The 19,715-nt window shown below is 36.5% G+C and overlaps 1 protein-coding gene across 2 annotated transcripts; it reads left to right on the plus strand.

Annotated features, from left to right (window-relative positions):
* The first annotated feature begins 7,459 nt into the window (after positions 1–7,459).
* LOC147174136 (uncharacterized) lies at positions 7,460–17,441 on the plus strand. Of its 2 annotated transcripts, XM_086075088.1 has the most exons (8): positions 7,460–9,257; positions 9,836–9,979; positions 10,071–10,233; positions 10,624–10,684; positions 11,754–11,819; positions 12,924–12,989; positions 15,870–15,935; positions 17,233–17,441. In XM_086075088.1, exons 3-8 carry the CDS (start codon positions 10,199–10,201, stop codon positions 17,395–17,397), a joined length of 459 nt encoding a protein of 152 aa, XP_085931214.1. In that variant the 5' UTR covers positions 7,460–9,257; positions 9,836–9,979; positions 10,071–10,198; the 3' UTR covers positions 17,398–17,441. The 2 variants fall into 2 exon arrangements, with proteins under 2 accessions (XP_085931214.1, XP_085931213.1); XM_086075087.1 differs by having other exon boundaries at positions 7,460–9,979.
* Positions 17,442–19,715: the final 2,274 nt, after the last annotated feature.

Genomic DNA, 19,715 nt, shown 5'->3' on the forward strand with positions numbered 1-19,715 from the left:
GTCCTCCGTCCTCGGTCTGCAACGGAGTTCCATTCCTGTAGCCTGTACTGCGCGACGTAATGCGTAATCGGAATGCGTCGTCTAACCTACATGAATGCATGATGTCGTAATTGCTGTAATTGATAAGCATCCATAAGCAACCCTTAACGAGAAACATTCACTGCGCACCGTTCGTAACCTCAAAACTCGGAACCAATGAAAGAGCCTCTGTTTATTCAAAAAAAATAATGCATTAATTAAGCAGCATTTATTTCACTGTAACCGATGGTGGCCTACTGTCACTTTTGAGGCTTGTTGATACAGGTAGCTTTTGGGACAATTAATGCTGTTACTTCACAGTCCAAAATCAGTTATGTTTGAAGTCCATCGGCACCTCAATCCCTGACAGTTTTGGGAGCATGAGTAGAGCTGAGCGTTTGAGCTTCCCTTTTTATTTATATATATTTTTTTAAATAACTTTTTTTTGTCTTTTTATTTTTATTTTATTTTTTATAACGTTTAAGAAGAGTAGAATAGTTTGGTAAATTGTTGTATTTGCACGATTATTATTATTATTTTTTAAATTTTATTTTATGAACTTTATAGAAAAGTAGAATATTTTGTTAATTTGTTGTCGATTGATTAACGGAGCAAAAGGGCTTGTGGCAGTGCGTTTGTGCTTTAAAATTTTTTTTTGTAATTTTTATTAACATTATAGAAAATATTCCGTTAAAAAAAATTTTTTAACAATGGGGCCAGTTAAAAAAATGCATTCAAAATCAGTAATTAACTCATATGCTTTGCTAAGGAAGCAACATAATAATCTGAAATCCACCAATTATCTGGATCACTTGTGAATTATTAATGACAAAGTTGTGTGTGTTAGTTGCTTACTCCACTTAAATGTGATGCTGACAACACATCCATCAGACTGCACTCTCAGCTCGGCACCACGGGAAGGCATATAAATACACAATCATTTAAGCCTTAAGAGGTGGGAACCCTGGGAATGGAATCAATTTTAAGAGGCAAGTGAGAGTGAATTTGTGCTAATCTCATGTTTATTTTTCCATACTTGGCTCATTTTGCTTGAAGCTACATTTAGGAGCAGTGGCGTGCCTGCGTTTTTTGTTGTTGTTTTTTTTACTACGTGGTAACAGCGACACCTTGTGTGCACACAAAAATATTCCGTTCAGGCTGATCCTGATATTCAAGTAAAGGGAGAGCCGTCTGCATCCAGGCACGCCGCCAGGATTTTTTTCCTACTGGGACTTGAACAATATGTGGGGTGGGATGCTGAGAAAATAATCGATTTTCATCACTTCACTTTACAAGTTGCTCTCTGTATTTCTTTCTCCTTTTTCCACCAAAAGAATGATAAACGGTATGAGTGTGTTCAGTAAAAGGAGAAAATGGAGTAAAAAGAGTTTTAAATGAATTTGGCAAAATATTTCATAAAGATTTCTTTTTAAATGTAAACTACAATGCTGGAGGGGCTTTACTGGGGCTGCATAGATTTCTGACGAGGGTATAGCACCCCCAAGCCACTACTTACAAAGTAGGCTCTTATAACTTGGTTTAGCATCGGATAACAGAGCTCCTGGTTTCCCTTAAATCTTTATTATTCCCACCTATGTTTGCTTGTCTGCAATTAGCCGACTGGCCCAGCAACCAGTCCAGGATGTACTCCACCTCTCACCCAGTATGACAAATGTTGAGCATTTATGCTTCCTGTAGGTGTCCCGATATATGTATCCATCGTGTACAAATGCATTTATGAGCTGTCCTTCGTGAAAATCACAGCGGCAGTCAATCTAAGACCAATCTAGCTCCCCTTTGATGCTGAAAGAAGGTATTTCTTTGTGAATGTCCAGGCAGAAGGACACTATATCGCTTCAACAAAAAAAAAGAAGCTTTCATGATCTTTTAAAAAAAAAATTTTTATCAATGGCATCTCATCTTTTGTGTGAAAACATCCAAAATGAACTGACTGCGTGCACATCAGAGACCGCTGTGGGAAATTACAATGCAATCATCTTCAGAGAGGTGATAACCGCTATCTATAACTGCCAATAACAGAAGGCTAAGAGAGCAAAAGAAATGCACGACACATCACACTTCTTTGATATGTAGCACAATTAACCTGTTTCAACCCCATTAAGTGAGATCAGGAGGTGAATTCACCTTTGCTAAATGATGTTAATGTAGATCGTCCCAATGTCACGGAGTGGATAGACAGGAGAACCTCTTGAAAAGTTAATTTTGAACGTGCACAGATTGGATTGTGCCGTGCTTGGCTGCCAGTGATATCATGTATTATACAAATGGACAAGTACAGTAGACTCAGTTCAATGTTTTCACATTCTGAGACTGCTTTGAGGCAGCCTAAAAAGTCTCCCAAAAAAGAATACTTGGGTGAAGGCAAGGCCTTCAAATAACTCAACTTTCTCATGAATGGCAAGGAAAACCAGCACACAACCTAGCATACATTGAAAGTGACCAAGATAATCAAATATATTAATATACTGTACATGTGTATATAGCCAACTTAAATGAAGTTACAAACATTAGGGATTGAGCCTTTGTGGTTTTGTCATGTCTCTTGTCCTCTTACCCCTCTTCTTCGAACACCCCTTAATCCCCCCCCCCCCCCCCCATGCGTGTGTTTCCATCCAGATTTAGAGATAAGTGTGCTGGATCACAGGGACCCAGCTGCAGACGATCATCTTCCGCTGCAATCTTAAGCTAGTCCCGAACTCAAACACATCACCAGATTGACTGCACTGTCACAGAGTTAGTTAGTTGGCAGTTGCATTCAATCAGCGGCAGTTTCTGGCATGTGCATGAAGTTTGCCGCATTCCGAGCCGCATGGCTGTAAACGAATGAAAAGTGAGATTTGGCCATTGGTTTTCCTGTGATTCATGTCTGAGGTTATAACCGCCCCTCACACAAAAATATGTACTTGAAATAGTTTTCTAATATGAAATGGCCAATCATTGGCGTTCATACAGAAATGTGCGCCACTTTGTGGAGTCTTCCGCAGCAAAAGAGATGCAAAGTGGGGAGAAGAAAAATATGAATGTAGTTAGTTAATTAATTTCTACAAGGATTCAGTATGTTTCATGCACGCTGTTGTCATCTAATTTATGAATGAAACACGATGACACCCACCACAAAATAAGCGGAGCGCATGCATGCCTGCACCTGGATCAAATCCACCAAAAATCGCGTTATACCATCTGCGACACAACTTAGACCTGGTTTCACTTGGTCTAAAGTGTAGTCTAATTTTTGTCACCATATTGTCAGGTGCATCGATCAATAGAAAACACCTTCAGTCCAGCGGAACATCCAGCCAGGTGCAAGGCGATCTGCCAAATTCCAAACACAGTAAACTTGACTTTGATCTCTGAAGCGAAAATTAAGTTGCACCAGTTTTTACGCCAAGCGCACAAAATCATCAAGAGTTTGCATCATGGCAGGTCAAGAGAACAATTCAACTTTTTAATCCGGCAAATAACAAGTTGTAAAATGGTCTTTGGCTCACGTTAGTAAAACAATAACGAAGAGCAGTTCAGGGCATACAGTAAATGCGAATTGGTCACTTTAGTAAATTCAAGATTGCGATAGCTTTTGATAGAAATAATTTCTTTAAAAGTGCCGTAAACCAGAGGAGCTCTGTAACGTCGCCCTCGCTTCAAAAGCTCAAACTGGCAGGACAGAAGATGAGAGCTTAAAATCAAATGAGTTGTGTGACTCTCAATGTGACTTGTGCACCTGTTGCTCCAGCTGCCTCCCATTTGACGACACAACTGCACATTTCAGCTCCTTCCGCAGATGTTTAATAGGATTTAAATCGGGATTCATTGAAGGCCACTTCAGAATAGTCCCATGTTTTGTGGGAGTTTCATTTGTGTGCTGTGGCTCTGTTATTTTGTTGGAGGACACATGACCAGCTGCTAAGCTGCAACCTTGTTGGATGTACTGAACCTCATCAGTTTCCAATGCGCATTCACCAAAGCCTTCTTTATTGAAAAATTAAATATGATTTTTTTTTTAAATTCAATTCATAATTATAGGGTTTACTGGTGAACCAAACGAAGTGGGAAAGTAGCCTTTTCCCCTTGAACTCAGAATGTGTTTTGTTCTTAAATTCCCCATCTCCATATGGCGTAAGGCTAGCTCGCTAGTCGTGCTGGACTAGAATTGCTCAACTTGGCATTGCAAATCATGCAGTTAGGACGCTGACTTCCATCACTCAAGTCTATATTTATATATTTATAGAGCAATTTAAAAACAACCACCGCTGTTTTCTTAAGATGGAACCCAGGGGCAGCAGATACAATGAAAACAGCAGAGGCTGAAGAATTGAACCCTGTGGAATACCATACGTTATACATGTGATTTCATATCGCACCTATTCATCCAACCACTTATACTATAGTTAGTATGAAGGGATTACAATAATAAAGAACATCACATGACGTACCATTACAACATCCACAAGTCAACTACTGAGCGCACCAAATTCCGAGGCCGCCGCCGAAACCCTGTGACCGACTCACTGAATCCCTGGGGTTTTGATCGAACCCAGGTTAAGAACCACTGTGCTCAGACAATAGTACCTTAATTATTAATAAATAAACACTTCACTACTATTCTTGTGTTTCTTTACCAGAAGGCAACCGTTAATACTACGAACACACGAAACAATGGCTTAATGCAATGTACGACCAGTATTACCACAAACTTACTTTTTCTGTATTAAAGCCGCCCAATGCAAAAAAAATAATTTGGAAGCGCTACTGCCACGTGTGGCTAAAAAATAAAACTGCACACTCCCTTCTCACATACACAATCCACACATGGCGTCACATCCGCAGACAGAGGGCGGGAAATTCGAACCTAAATCCGATCCGAAAACTATTATCCTGGCAGACTGGCAGGAGTACCAATTGTGAACAGCTAAGGTATTAATCTGTTAATTACAAGATGTTTCAGTCATAAATGGTCAAAGATATTTTTGTGTAAATACGTTCATAGGGCAGCATTAAGTAAAGCGACCCTTAATGCACGACAGTGTTTATGTAATACTTTAAGACTTTGTGAAGTGTTAATGAAGTGCAAAGACAATTAGTATATACTTTAGAATGGTGCTTTCTTAGATGGTATAAATTTACTGTCACGTTGGGCGAGAAAGACAAGATGGCTGATCATGCAAAGTAATAGGCCAACAACTGAAAACTTTTGTTGTTGTTATATTTTTGTAAGTTACAATAACTCATTCACTGCCATTGACGGCTATAAACGTCAACAAATCATCTGAACTGTTTCTATTAGTTTAACATCTTTTCCACTTTTGTTAACAAGAGTATGTAAACGTAGACATTTTTTATTGTACATTTATAACAGATATAAAATTTGTGACTAATCGTGAGTTAACTAGTGAAGTCATGCGATTAATTCCGATAAAAAAAATTAATTACCTGACGCCCCTAATTTTTAATAATATATTTTTTTAATCGCGTCAGGCGTCGTAATTAATCGCATGACTTCGATAGTTAACTCACGATTAATCACAAATTTTATATCTGTTCTAAATGTACAATTGAAAAAAATCCTAGGTTTGCATAGTCTTGTTAACAAAAGGGGGAAAAAAGTTAAACTAATAGAAATAGTTCAAATGAATTTTTGACGTCTATAGCCGTCAATGGCAGTGAATGACATAATATGCATAATAATATTACCCAACTTATAACCTATTTAGAAAGAGAATTTACTTTTAAGTCCATCCATCCAATCTTAATATTTGTACTTTCTTTTTTATGTGCACTATTAACAATAGACTGAAGCACATGCTTGCTGCTATGCCTGCTATGTTTTTGAGACAACTGATATAATTGGCACTTACAGTATGCCTCATTTCTCCTGAAGGGCCTCATTATTTGTGCTTCAAAAGTCAAAACATTATTGATTGGTGTGTTTTGATTGGCTCCAGGCTATCATTCCAGTCAAACTTTTCTGTAGTGCAACAGTAGCTTGTTTCCACTTTATATTGTCTTTTGAGACAATGCTGCAATTTTCACAGTACATTGTATGTAAAGATACGCCCAAACGTTAAATAAATCAAAAGTGTTTATTTAGGAGTGTAATGATTGTTTCCTTTTAGATTGAAATGCCGGGGCCAATTATTATCGATTACAACCACTGCTTCCAGGGTGGAAGTGTGCCTTCCAATGCATGCAAGTGATATTTTAAGCATTAAAAAAATAATAATAATAAAGATTCCTTAGACAAATGTTGTGTTCAAATAGCATTAAAAACCAGATTGCTTTCATTAGCTTAATAAATGTTGAGTTGCCTCTGCTTGTGGTGCCTCCACAATGTGGCTTCATTAAAAGAGATTAAATGCTCCTCACAGGCCCCCCAAAAATAAATCAGAATACGGCATGTATCCAGGACAGGAGGATTTTTCAGCTTTCTATCATCAAAAGCTTGAGAATCCTTCTCGTTAGATGTTTGAGTTTAGTCAAGCTGATGCTTGCAGACACATAAAAGGCTTGAAGAAGCTGACCGCAGAACTGCAGTCAGATTGGGATCAAATCGAAGGCACCAAGTGGAGGGTTCAAGCAAGATATATGTGTCTTTGCAGCAAAGTCAAAAGGAAGCGAATGTAGCACTCTCCCTCTTATTCTCATTAAGGGATTACGGAACAGATGTTTTGGTGCGAGCCTCCATTCTTAGAAATGCTTACCTGCTGTTCACACATTTTGTAAGTGTAATTCAGCGGATAATTAGTTTACATATTTAGAAATCAGGTTGAGAGTAAATCGGGCCCGTTGCTACAGTGCTTCAAATCTTTCTTCCTTTTTTTGCTGCTCTAATTATTTGACTATTTATACAGTTGTGCTCCCTGTTTCTGTGGGAGTCATTATTCTGCAAAAAAAAAAAAGCAGGTCCTCTGCTTGCTCTATTATTCAGGGCTCAGTCAGTCACAGACAGTCATTAAAGTTTCATGGGAAGCAATTTGGTGGCTGAGTTATTTGCAAAGTACGGTGAGTGCATGTGGTGACACCACACCTTTGTTTGTTGTGCTTCAGGAGCTTGTCTTCTCCCCATGCTGAGAGGAGGCAGCAGTGCTCGTTTCTGACAGGGTGAACTTTCCCCTGATGGGCCCTGAAGGGGATTCATCGAAGATGAGAGCAATGAGCATGGATTAAGCTCAGGTCACGCAAGCAAAAACCCAAAATAAGAATTTAGAGCAAATTAGATTTGAAGTAAGAGTCAGGAATCACGCTCATTTTCTTTCATTGGTTGGCACGAATGAAACGATATAGTGGAGTGCAGGGGTGTCCAGACTTTTTCCTCCAAGGGCCACATACAGAAAAATCTAAGGATTCAAGGATCACATTGAAAGTTTGTCACTCAAGCAATTGCATATTGTTTACAGTGTTGTTGTGTGTGTGTGTGTGTGTGTGTGTGTGTGTGTGTGTGTGTGTGTGTGTGTGTGTGTGTGTGTGTGTGTGTGTGTGTGTGTGTGTGTGTGTGTGTTTGCCTTTGTGTATTATGAGGACATGTCACCTGAATACACGCAACACTGCGAGGACATTTTGAATTATGAGGACACAGCCCATGTCCTCATAATTCATTCAATGCAGAAGTGCTTCTAGGGCTGTAGAAGGCTTAAATCCAAAGTTTTAGCCAATGTCCTTGTAAACCATAATTACATGAATTTGTGTATTTTTGTGTATTTGATGACGCCCCCTGTAGGAAGGTCCTCGTAATGCACCACTTCATGAATTATTCACACCAGTGTATATTTCACAGCATTTGATTGGCTGACCGTCACCTGTCCCCACAATTACGCACATGTCCCCATAATTCCGTTTTTTCTCAAAATGCTGTGTATTGTGAATGTTTGTCTGTAGACGCAGAGCCTTTTTTTTTTTTGCAGCCACCAATTCCTAAGTAGATAAATTAAATAATGAAATACACTATGACATTTAATTATATATTTCAGCATTTAATTCTTGCAGTGGTTGTTTATTTGAAAATATACAATGGTTAACAGCTGTTTATCACATCACTTTGAACAGCTGGAGGCAGAGACAGAGAAACTGTCAGTGCCGTATATTGATTCATCATTTAACATCCCACCCTGCCTTTACAATGTAACATCTTTCTGTACACCAGTGGCCAAATGTTTTGAGAATGACATTGATTTTCTAAAAATCTCCAGTGCTGACTTATTATTATTGTTTTTTTATGATGGCAATTTGCATGTACTCCAGAATGTTATAGTGATTAGATGAATTGCAAAGTCCCTATTTGCCATGAAAATTAAAGTAATTTCCTTTAGTGACCTTACAAACTTTAAGTGAAGAAGGCTTCAGGGCACCCAAGAAAATCCAGCAAATGCCAGGACTATCTCCCAAAGTTGATTCAGCTGCGGGATAAGGACATCACCACCAGTGTAGAGCTTGCTCAGGAATGGCAGTAAGCAGGTATGAGTGCATCTACACCCATGGTGAGGGAGTAAGACTTTTGGAGGATGGCCTGGTGTGACCAGTGAAAAGGGGATTCCATAAATACAGACCAAAATAAGAAAAAAAGAGTTGAAGTTATTTTCTCTGATTAACCCCCTTTCCAAATGTTTGGGGCATCCGGAAAAATGCTTGTCTGGAGAAGAAAAGGTGAGCGCTACCATCAGTCCTGCTTCATGCCAAAAGGAAAGCATCATGTGACCATTCATTTGCAGGGTTGCTTCTCAGCCAAGGAATTGGGCTCGCTCACAATTTTGCCAAAAAACACATGCATCCATTACTAAAGTATAGTACTAAAACATCCTCGGACAGCAACTGTATGACAGCAGCAAGGTTATTTTATTTACTAAAGCAAAAAAACATTTTCGTTAATGAAAAAAAAAACCTTTTAAAAAAACTGAAACTGAAATCACATTTTATGATTACAAAATGATCTATAATTCTAGCAATAATATCCTTTGTTTTCGTCTGTGGTAATTCATTTAATATATGAGCCTTTGGGGTTCATTTTAAATGTGATCTATTTTTTTTTTATTGACACTGTAAATCATAGAACAATAGCCACTCTTATCAACAAAGTTCATAATCCAACGACTGAACCAATTTGTTGATTTGAACGGGATTTATTATATTGCCCTGAGTACGGAAGTGACGTCATCTAGCAGCCCCATAGAGAACCGCCCCCGGCTCTATTTACTTCACGAGATGTGATGGCGTGTAGCTGTGCTAATGAGGTAGGTTTGAAGCTCGAATTTTTCCTGTTGTTGTTGGTCGCTTGTGTACATTGCTCCCTCTTTCGCGAAAATGATTTATAATGCAAGTCCAGTGTAAGTGCAGCTAAGCTTACGTTAGCATACCTAACCATCTGTTGATTATGATGGATGCAGCTAATTATTTAGAATTGCTACGCTTCTGTTAGCGACGGTTAGCATAGCAGAGCTAACCGTCTGTTGAGTAAGATGAATGCTAATTGCAATTTTTAAGAGGAAAGCAATAACAGGCTGGTTTTTGATGTGAAAATATACAATGGCTTAGTATTACCAGTACAGTATAAATGAAGTATTGGTAAATTGCTGCATTTGTGTTTACTTAAATTTGTTCTTTCAATAGAAATATTTCAGTAAAGTCTGTTAGTGTTCATTACATTTAATTTATGCAAATATTTAGCAGAGCTGTGCTATCCACTGTATTTTATTTTCGTTGGCACATTTACTGCACACTGCACAGGCTATTATGGTACACTGAAAGTCAACTTCAAGACATCTGCATTAAGTTACCTATCAAACTGATTGAAACTCATTTTTTTCTATAGCTTTAGATCATTATCTTCATTGAGACATGTCAGTCATGAGGCCACAGAGGGCAAAAGTTAAACCCAAAGAAGAGGTAGCATACTTTTCATCCTTAGGTAAAGACAAGAATGGCTTCACCATAAAATATATTAATTAATTCAAAGGTGAGTATTGGTAAAATATTCTTTAGTATGGGTCTAGTTTTCATTATTGTTATAATGAAATATTTCTGTTGTATCCTTTTTTCTTTGTAAGGTCGAGGAGTGTTCAGTTCCTGCTCCTTTCAGAAGAGAGACTTTCCTACTGAATATCGAGGAGAAGTTCTAAGCAAACAGGAACGTGAAAACAGGCTGAGAGTGTATCATGATGCCCGGAAGGTTTTCATGTTTGAATTTCGCTACAATGGAAAAACACTATGGTATGTTTATATGGTGTGTTGTCACACTTAATTTTGTTTTTTTGGGGGGATATCGTGCAAGGTTTGACAAAACATAAAAGATTAATTAAAACTCAAAAGCAAAAGTACATTCTTTTCTCAATATAATTTTTTTATTTTTTTATTTCATTTTTTACAATATTGTGACTTGTTTTTTTATTTTACTTTTACAGTTATCGTGAGTATCGCTAACCTCACAATATCATGTTAATTATCATATCGTGATTTCTTATGACATTTGGATATTGTGTCATACATGTGACATACTAGAATTACTGGTCGCACATTCATGATTACATGAAATTATATTATAGCAGTCTAGTCTTAGTAAGAATTTAATTGTATTGGTATTTTTCTATTCATCTGCCCCAGGTTTCCACTGAAGCACAACCTGATGAAGACACAGCTATCAGACTGCGCCAAAGTTGACCAGGTGACTAGATTTCTTTTTGAATGTTGTTGAAATCAGTTTTCCGAAGCAAGACATTAGTGGAGGGTGGAGATACTAGGGCTGCACAATATGTGGAAAATATCTTGCCGCACGAATGACTCATGCAATATGTGTATTGCAAAGACGTGCAACAAATGAATATTGGATTAATTGTATACTTTAGTCTGAGGCTAAGCGATATGGCCAAAAAATAAAATAAAAAGTATTTTAAACCAACCATCCAGCATTCTGCCACCACTTGTGCAAAATTACAACTCACAATAACATCTGGATGTAACAGAACATAACAACAGCTTTTAATAATCCAGAAGACAAAATACATTTCACGATTTAGCAAATTTTCAACGATTCAATTTAAATTTAATTTATTCAATTAATTTGATTTATTGCCAGGCCCTACTTGAGTCTGAATTTGACCAATCAGAGACAACATTAATTGCGCATCGCCATACAAGAGAATTGTATCGAGGAGCATTACTAACAAAAAATAACTTATTTGGATAAGACTAGATCACAATGAGCATGATTATTTTTCTGCACGTACGTGTATTTCTTTAATTAGATTATATAGATATATATATTAGGTCCATGTTCAATGTCAAAATAATCTCCATCACTGTATAAAACACCCATGTCGCATGTTTTGTCAATACTGTGCAGACCTCACAGGTGCATAGTCTTCACAATGTCGTAGTTGTGAATAACTGACACTCTGAGGACAGTGTATTTACACACTGCGAATGTAAAATAAGTTTTCAGGGGTTTGGAGTTACACATACAGTCCTCATAATTCATACTCTGGTATGGACACTCTGAGGACTGTGTATTTTCTATTAATTGTTTCATTGTGAAAAATAGACGTCACCAATTTACACAAACCACTAGTGCTGACGGATTATTTATTTTTCAAATAGCAAATAAAATGTATTTGCATTCACAATACTTTAACCTATTCATTGTTCTTTATGTACTGTAACTGTGTAAATGCACAGGTACAGTCGTGTTACTAAGAATTTAATTTTATATGTATTTTTCTCTTCATGTGTACCAGGTTTCAAATGAAGCACAACCTGAAGACATAGCTAAAGATGTAGCTGTCACAGACCAAGTTGACCAGGTGACTAGATTTGTTTTTGAATGTTGATGTTGAAATACATTTTTCAGAAGCAAGACGTAGCACAATATATAAAAAAATATTTTGTCGCACGAATGGCTCATGCATATACTGTATATATGTATACAGTATATGTGTATTGCAAAGACATGCAACAAATGAATATTGGATTGTATACTTTAGTCTGACTTTGACCAATCAGAGACTACCTTAATTGCGCATCGCCATACAAGAGAACCGTATTGAGGGGCATTACTAACAAAAAATAACTTATTTGTATAAGACTAGATCACAATAAGCATGCTTATTTTTCCGCATTAACGTGTATTTCTTTCTTTGGATTATAAAGATTTCTCTATTTCTCTATCTTTATCTCTATATCTATCTATCTATATCTATATATCTGTCTCTCTATGTCTCTCTCTCTCTATATACAGTATATATATATCTATACATCTATATCTGTATGCGTGTGTGTGTGTATATATATATATATATATATATGTGTATATATATGTATATATATACATACATATATATATATATATATGTATGTATATATACATACATATATATATATATATAGATATATACTGTATATATAGAGTGTGTATGTATACAGTATATGTATAGATCTTTTTTTTAGGTCCGTGTTAAATGTTTAATCTCCATCACTGTATAAAACACCCATGTCGCATGTTTTGTCAATACTGTGTAACCCTTGCAGATACATAGTCCTCACAATGTCGTAGTTGTGAATAACTGACACTCTGAGGACAGTGTATTTACACACTGCGAATGTAAAATAAGTTTTCAGGGGTTTGGAGTTACACATACAGTCCTCATAATTCATACTCTGGTATGGACACTCTGAGGACTGTGTGTTTTCTATTAATTGTTTCATTGTGAAAAATAGACGTCACCAATTTACACAAACCACTAGTGCTGACGGATTATTTATTTTTCAAATAGCAAATAAAATGTGTTTGCATTCACAATACTTTAACCTATTCATTGTTCTTTATGTACTGTAACTGTGTAAATGCACAGGTGGTCGTGTTACTAAGAATTGAATTTTATATGTATTTTTCTCTTCATGTGTACCAGGTTTCAACTGAAGCACAACCTGAAGACATAGCTGAAGACGTAGCTGTCACAGACCAAGTTGACCAGGTGACGAGATTTATTTTTGAATGTTGATGTTGAAATCCATTTTTCAGAAGCAAGATGTTGCACAATTTATAAAAAAAAATATCTTGTCGCACGAATGGCTCATGCAATATGTGTATTGCAAAGACATGCAACAAATGAATATTGGATTGTATACTTTAGTCTGATTTTGACCAATCAGAGACTACCTTAATTGCGCATCGCCATACAAGAGAATTGTATTGAGGAGCATTACTAACAAAATATAACATTTGGATAAGACTAGATCACAATGAGCATGCTTATTTTTCCGCATTAACGTGCATTTCTTTCTTTGGATTATAAAGATTTCTCTATTTCTCTATCTTTATCTCTATATCTATCTATCTATATCTATATATCTGTCTCTCTATGTCTCTCTCTCTCTATATACAGTATATATATATCTATACATCTATATCTGTATGCGTGTGTGTGTGTATATATATATATATATATATATATATGTGTATATATATGTATATATATACATACATATATATATATATATATATGTATATATGTATGTATATATACATACATATATATATATATATATATAGATATATACTGTATATATAGAGTGTGTATGTATACAGTATATGTATAGATCTTTTTTTTAGGTCCGTGTTAAATGTTTAATCTCCATCACTGTATAAAACACCCATGTCGCATGTTTTGTCAATACTGTGCAGCCATCACAGGTGCATAGTCCTCACAATGTCGTAGTTGTGAATAACTGACACTCTGAGGACAGTGTATTTACACACTGCGAATGTAAAATAAGTTTTCAGGGGTTTGGAGTTACACATACAGTCCTCATAATTCATACTCTGGTATGGACACTCTGAGGACTGTGTATTTTCTATTGATTGTTTCATTGTGAAAAATAGACGTCACCAATTTACACAAACCACTAGTGCTGACGGATTATTTATTTTTGAAATGGCAAATAAAATGTGTTTGCATTCACAATACTTTAACCTATTCATTGTTCTTTATGTACTGTAACTGTGTAAATGCACAGGTACAGTCGTGTTACTAAGAATTTAATTTTATATGTATTTTTCTCTTCATGTGTACCAGGTTTCAACTGAAGCACAACCTGAAGACATAGCTAAAGACATAGCTGTCACAGACCAAGTTGACCAGGTGACAAGATTTCTTTTTGAATGTTGATGTTGAAATACATTTTTCAGAAGCAAGACGTTGCACAATTTATAAAAAAAAAAAAAGATCTTGTCGCACGAATGGCTCATGCAATAGGTGAATTGCAAAGACATGCAACAAATGAATATTGGATTGTATACTTTAGTCTGATTTTGACCAATCAGAGACTACCTTAATTGCACATCACCATACGAGAACCGTATCGAGGGGCATTACTAACAAAAAATAACTTAATTGGATAAGATTAGGTCACAATGAGCATGCTTATTTTTCCGCATTAACGTGTATTTTTTTTTCATTGGATTATAAAAATATATAGATATAGATAGATCTTTTTTTTTAGGTCCATGTCGAAATAATCTCCATCACTGTATAAAACACCCATGTCGCATGTTTTGTCAATACTGTGCAGCCCTCGCAGGTGCATAGTCCTCACAATGTCGTAGTTGTGAATAACTGACACTCTGAGGACAGTGTATTTACACACTGCGAATGTAAAATAAGTTTTCAGGGCTTGGAGTTACACATACAGTCCTCATAATTCATACTCTGGTCAGGTATGGACACTCTGAGGACTGTGTATTTTCTATTAATTGTTTCATTGTGAAAAATAGACATCACCAATTTACACTAACCATTAGTGCTGACGGATTATTTATTTTTGAAATGGCAAATAAAATGTGTTTGCATTCACAATACTTTAACCTATTCATTGTTCTGTATGTACTGTAACTGTGTAAATGCACAGGTACAGACTTGTGTGTTACTAAGAATTGAATTTTATATGTATTTTTCTCTTCATGTGTACCAGGTTTCAACTGAAGCACAACCTGAAGACATAACTGAAGACGTAGCTGTCACAGACCAAGTTGACCAGGTGACGAGATTTCTTTTTGAATGTTGACGTTGAAATACATTTTTCAGAAGCAAGACGTTGGCACAATATATAAAAAAATATCTTGTCGCACGAATGGCTCATGCAATATGTGTATTGCAAAGACAAGCAACAAATTAATATTGGATTGTATACTTTAGTCTGACTTTGACCAATCAGAGACTACCTTAATTGCGCATCGCCATACGAGAAACGTATCGAGGGGCATTACTAACAAAAAATAACTTAATTGGATAAGATTAGATCACAATGAGCATGTTTATTTTTCCGGATTATCGTGTATTTTTTTTCATTGGATTATAAAAATATATAGCTATAGATAGATCCTTTTTTTTTAGGTCCATGTTCAATGTCGAAATAATCTCCATTACTGTATAAAACACCCATGTCGCATGTTTTGTCAATACTGTGCAGCCCTCACAGATACTTAGTCCTCACAATGTTATAGTTGTGAATAACTGACACTGAGGACAGTGTATTCATACACCGTGACTGTAAAATAAGTTTTGAGGGCTTGGAGTTATTATACAATTCATACTCTGGTCGGGTATGGATTCTCTGAGGACTGTGTATTTTCTTGTTTTTGTTTCATTGTGAAAAATAGACGTCACCAATTTACACAAACCTGTAGTGCAGAAGGATTTATTTATTTATTTTTGTAATGGCAAATAAAATGAGTTTGCATTTACAATACTTTAACCTATTAATTGTTCTGTATGTACTGTAACTGTAAATGCACAGGTACAGTCGTGTTACTAAGAATTGAATTTTATATGTATTTTTCTCTTCATGTGTACCAGGTTTCAACTGAAGCACAACCTGAAGACATAGCTGAAGACGTAGCTGTCACAGACCAAGTTGACCAGGTGACGAGATTTCTTTTTGAATATTGATGTTGAAATCAGTTTTCAGAAGCAAGACGTTAGGAGTGAAGAGTGTAGAGTAGATGCTAGGGCTGAACTATATAACTAACAAATATAATCACAACAATTTTTTATGCAATGTGTATTGCCAAGACGTTCAAAATATTGTATCCAACAATAAGCTTGTATGGGACTAAAATTCCTACAAGTCAACATTAAAAATATCTCAAATTGAAGATTTGTTGGCAGTTTGGTGATTTGGATTATGCACTGTAGTGATCTTTTGTTCCCATTAATTTATTTATGGTGGATTTTAGAGATGAACTCACTATCAATTTTATTTTATTTTTTTAAACAGAAGTGTAAACATCAGGTAGTTAATTTACTTGTATCAAGCTTGGATAAATGTGCTTTATGTTTTGGACCTTTCGCTGCACTAGAATGGACTGGCATGATGGGTATTTTATCTTCTGTGTTATTTGTATCTGCAATGGATCTTTGTTTCACGCAACCAGAATTAATAGTGCAGGCATTTTCATTGAATGAATATAATTTAGTCAAGAGGATAAATTATGACCCATGTTTATACCTTTATCTTTAGTTGCAAGCAGCTAAATGTTGAGCAATTGTCTCAATCTTAACGACTGTCTGACTCGGTAAAATAGAAAAGTCTACTGTAACTGAAGGACTGTATCACACAATATCTGTTTTAGGGGCAATGCCATAGATTAAGCATATTAACTATCCCTCTTGTTAAATGCTTCATCTCATCTTTCGAATAAATGTGACTAGATTTATAATAATCTTTAGTATGTGCACAAACTTTAGGTTCTAAATGCTTTTCTAGTTTGCTCCAGCATCTGGCACATATCCCGTTTAAAAAAAATGCAAAACTGCTTGATGATGAAGACCTTTGGTAAATTAACTTTAGCACATTAGCCCATCAATGGCGGGAGCTACTTCTGCCGCGAGCGCTCGACACTTTTCTCAAGCTTCTACTTCGAGTGTAACATCACTAAGTAACAGCGAAGTAAAGCTAGTAAATATTTATGACCACCCGCCAAAATGAATTTTAACCCGCATCTGGCAGGTTAATTTTAGAGCCACTGTATATATGCATAAGTATGTGTGCATCTACTGTATATATGGATATCATTGCTGTCCTGTGAAAAACACGTTTCCATTTTTAGGTCGCGGGCTGCTCTCCGGTAGCTCCTATGGTGGAAGTGTTTTTCACAGAACAGCGACAATATGTGTATGTATGTATGTATGTAATAATTGTTTTCGTTTAAAAAATTAGGTTGCTGATGTATCCAGTTCAAGTGAGGATTCGTTAGCAGAGGAATATGTTCCAGATTCTCACAGTACTTCGGACACTTCCTACATTGAACCTGTTTCAGAAATTCAGAAATCCGAAGGTATTTCAGGAATGAGCTATGAGAAAACTGCTCATCCTTTAAGATGAGAGGTAGTCATGTTTTAAAGAATAAAATGTTCAATGTTCACTGACTCTTTTGCATCTGGTTTCATGTCGAGCTTATCCATTACAAAGCTGTGTTTGACCTAGATAACCTGTTCACATAAGAAGCAGTTTTATTAACATACCAGTTTCAGTCTGTCCTAAAATTGTAAGTTGTAACATGAGCACCATGTTAAAACTTACAATTTTAGGACAGATCAGGTATGACTTTGCATTTCACAGTATTGTTATGTACAACAATGTGTCCTTATATCAGGTAAGTCATTACACATCAATGCCATTTTAGTTTGTGTAAAGTCAGAATGCCAGAACTTTCAAATCACTTCAGTGACATGGTTGCTGTGTGTTGTGTAAACTTTGTCCTTGTAATGTGAGTTGGTCCTCATAATTACCATTTTTGCAATGGGCGTGGCTTATTTAGGTCATTATCTATGTCCTCACAATTACGGATTTTTTCAGGTTTTTCTTTTTTTTTTTCAGTTTTTTCAAGTTTTGAAGTGAAATTTTCCTGGACAACCCCAAAAAAAATTTTTGGGTGCAAGTCCCATCTCTCTGGCATTAGCAGAAAGGGGTGTCCCTGTAATACACAATTAAACCGGTTTGGAAAAAATGTCCTCATAATACACAGAGGTGTGTGTGTGTGTGTGTGTGTGTGTGTGTGTGTGTGTGTGTGTGTGTGTGTGTGTGTGTGTGTGTGTGTGTGTGTGTGTGTGTGTGTGTGTGTGTGTGTGTGTGTGTGTGTGTGTGTGTGTGTGTGTGTGTGTGTGTGTGTGTGTGTGTTTTTTTACCACTACCTGAACATCATCTACTTGTATAAGGAAAATAGTTGTGGTCTAAGACTCTAGACCCTGGAACCCACTTGAAAATATCAGCCTCTGAATCCCCTTTCTACAGTCAGAGCCAAAACAGGAGCAATCTGTCGTAAGATTACCATTTTAAAAGCATTTACTTGGGAATCATCCATGTGATATTTTCGCCATTTGGACCTTGACAGAGCAGAAAGTGGAGGAGGCCATTTTTGCTTGGAAATATTTAATCATCTTTATTCAATACTGTGTTATAAAGAGAAATGTTGTTACTAGATTGGTTGAAATTAGTTCATTTGCATATTTAGAAAAGCTCTATATCTATATAAAACAAATTTTTCGCAGCAAATAGCATTTTTGACGTATGCCGTGGGCCACTTAAAAATGGACAGCGGGCCACAAAGGGCCCATGGGCCATAGTTTGGACGCCCCTGGTATAGTACAAATTAATCATATAGTTTATAGACATTCATGCCTTTGTCATGTGACGAGCAGAATTTGGACCCAAAAGCAGATAAGACATGGAAGTGAAAAAGTAAAAGTCTTTAAATATACCAAAAAAATTACAAAATACAATATGGCGGCCGTGGCTATATGACAAAACAAGGTACTGTTATGATATTGGTGTATTATGATAATGCAGTTATTATGCTTATGCAGGTCATGGGGTCGTTGTGTTATGGATGTGTTATGCTTATGCGGTTGCTATGTTCTTTATGATGACAACATAGATGATGATGTATGCCAATTACAGTTTGTCTCGTCTGATGCAAATGTCACTTATGATGAGAATGTTGTCAGTTGCTATGCTATTAGTCACTGTTAGTTTGCCTAGTAACACTTATTTGATCATATAGGCTTTATTATGTCATATAGAATTGTGCATTGCCCTCGTGAGAGTTTCTGAGTGACACTTTTGTCAGTCGAGGTCTCTTAGTTTAGGTTTCCCCTCCCAACTCTTCCTTGCTAGCTTTCTTCCATGAAAGCAGTCTTCCGTAGTCCTGCATCCAGCCTGCTCAAGGTTCCAAATCATGGTTTCTCCATCGAGTGTTTTCAAGTTCAAGTTTCTTCAAAGCCATCTGAATCCAGCCAAGCTCTTTGTTGTTTCTTTGTATTTGTTTATAAAGACTCTGTTTTCCATCATCCGTGTCTTGTCTATGTTTAGGTCCAAATCCCGCACCTCACGTGACAGCTTTGTCCACTTAATGTCCACATTTGCCATTCACAGTGCTGTTGAAAGAACCTCGGATGTGAAAGTGGGTCATGGCAGATTTGTTCCACAATAAGAACAGATGCGGTGAGAAGAAGGAATTTAAAGGAATTTAGTAGGATGACTGCATGGCGACAGCATGCTAACATAGGATTATCGCAGTGGATTATAATCTTGGACTGCTTGCTTCCATATGTCATTTAAAAAAGGGAAAATATACAGACTCGAAACACCGGCTGCTTTGATTTGTGGATAAAACAGCGAGGCAGGCAGGATTGTGATTGACA

Source organism: Leptonotus elevatus, chromosome 5, assembly GCF_054856555.1.
Source record: "Leptonotus elevatus isolate MCC_2025b chromosome 5, RoL_Lele_1.0, whole genome shotgun sequence".
In the NCBI taxonomy this organism is placed as follows: Eukaryota; Metazoa; Chordata; class Actinopteri; order Syngnathiformes; family Syngnathidae; genus Leptonotus; species Leptonotus elevatus.

Excerpts from the sequence above, each read along its gene's own strand:
- LOC147174136 (XM_086075087.1), top strand. The coding sequence starts at position 10,199 with ATGTTTGAATTTCGCTACAATGGAAAAACACTATG. Across the intron at positions 10,234-10,623 it reads TACAATGGAAAAACACTATG|GTTTCCACTGAAGCACAACC; the intron begins GTATGTTTATAT and ends CATCTGCCCCAG. Across the intron at positions 15,936-17,232 it reads TCACAGACCAAGTTGACCAG|GTTGCTGATGTATCCAGTTC; the intron begins GTGACGAGATTT and ends TTAAAAAATTAG.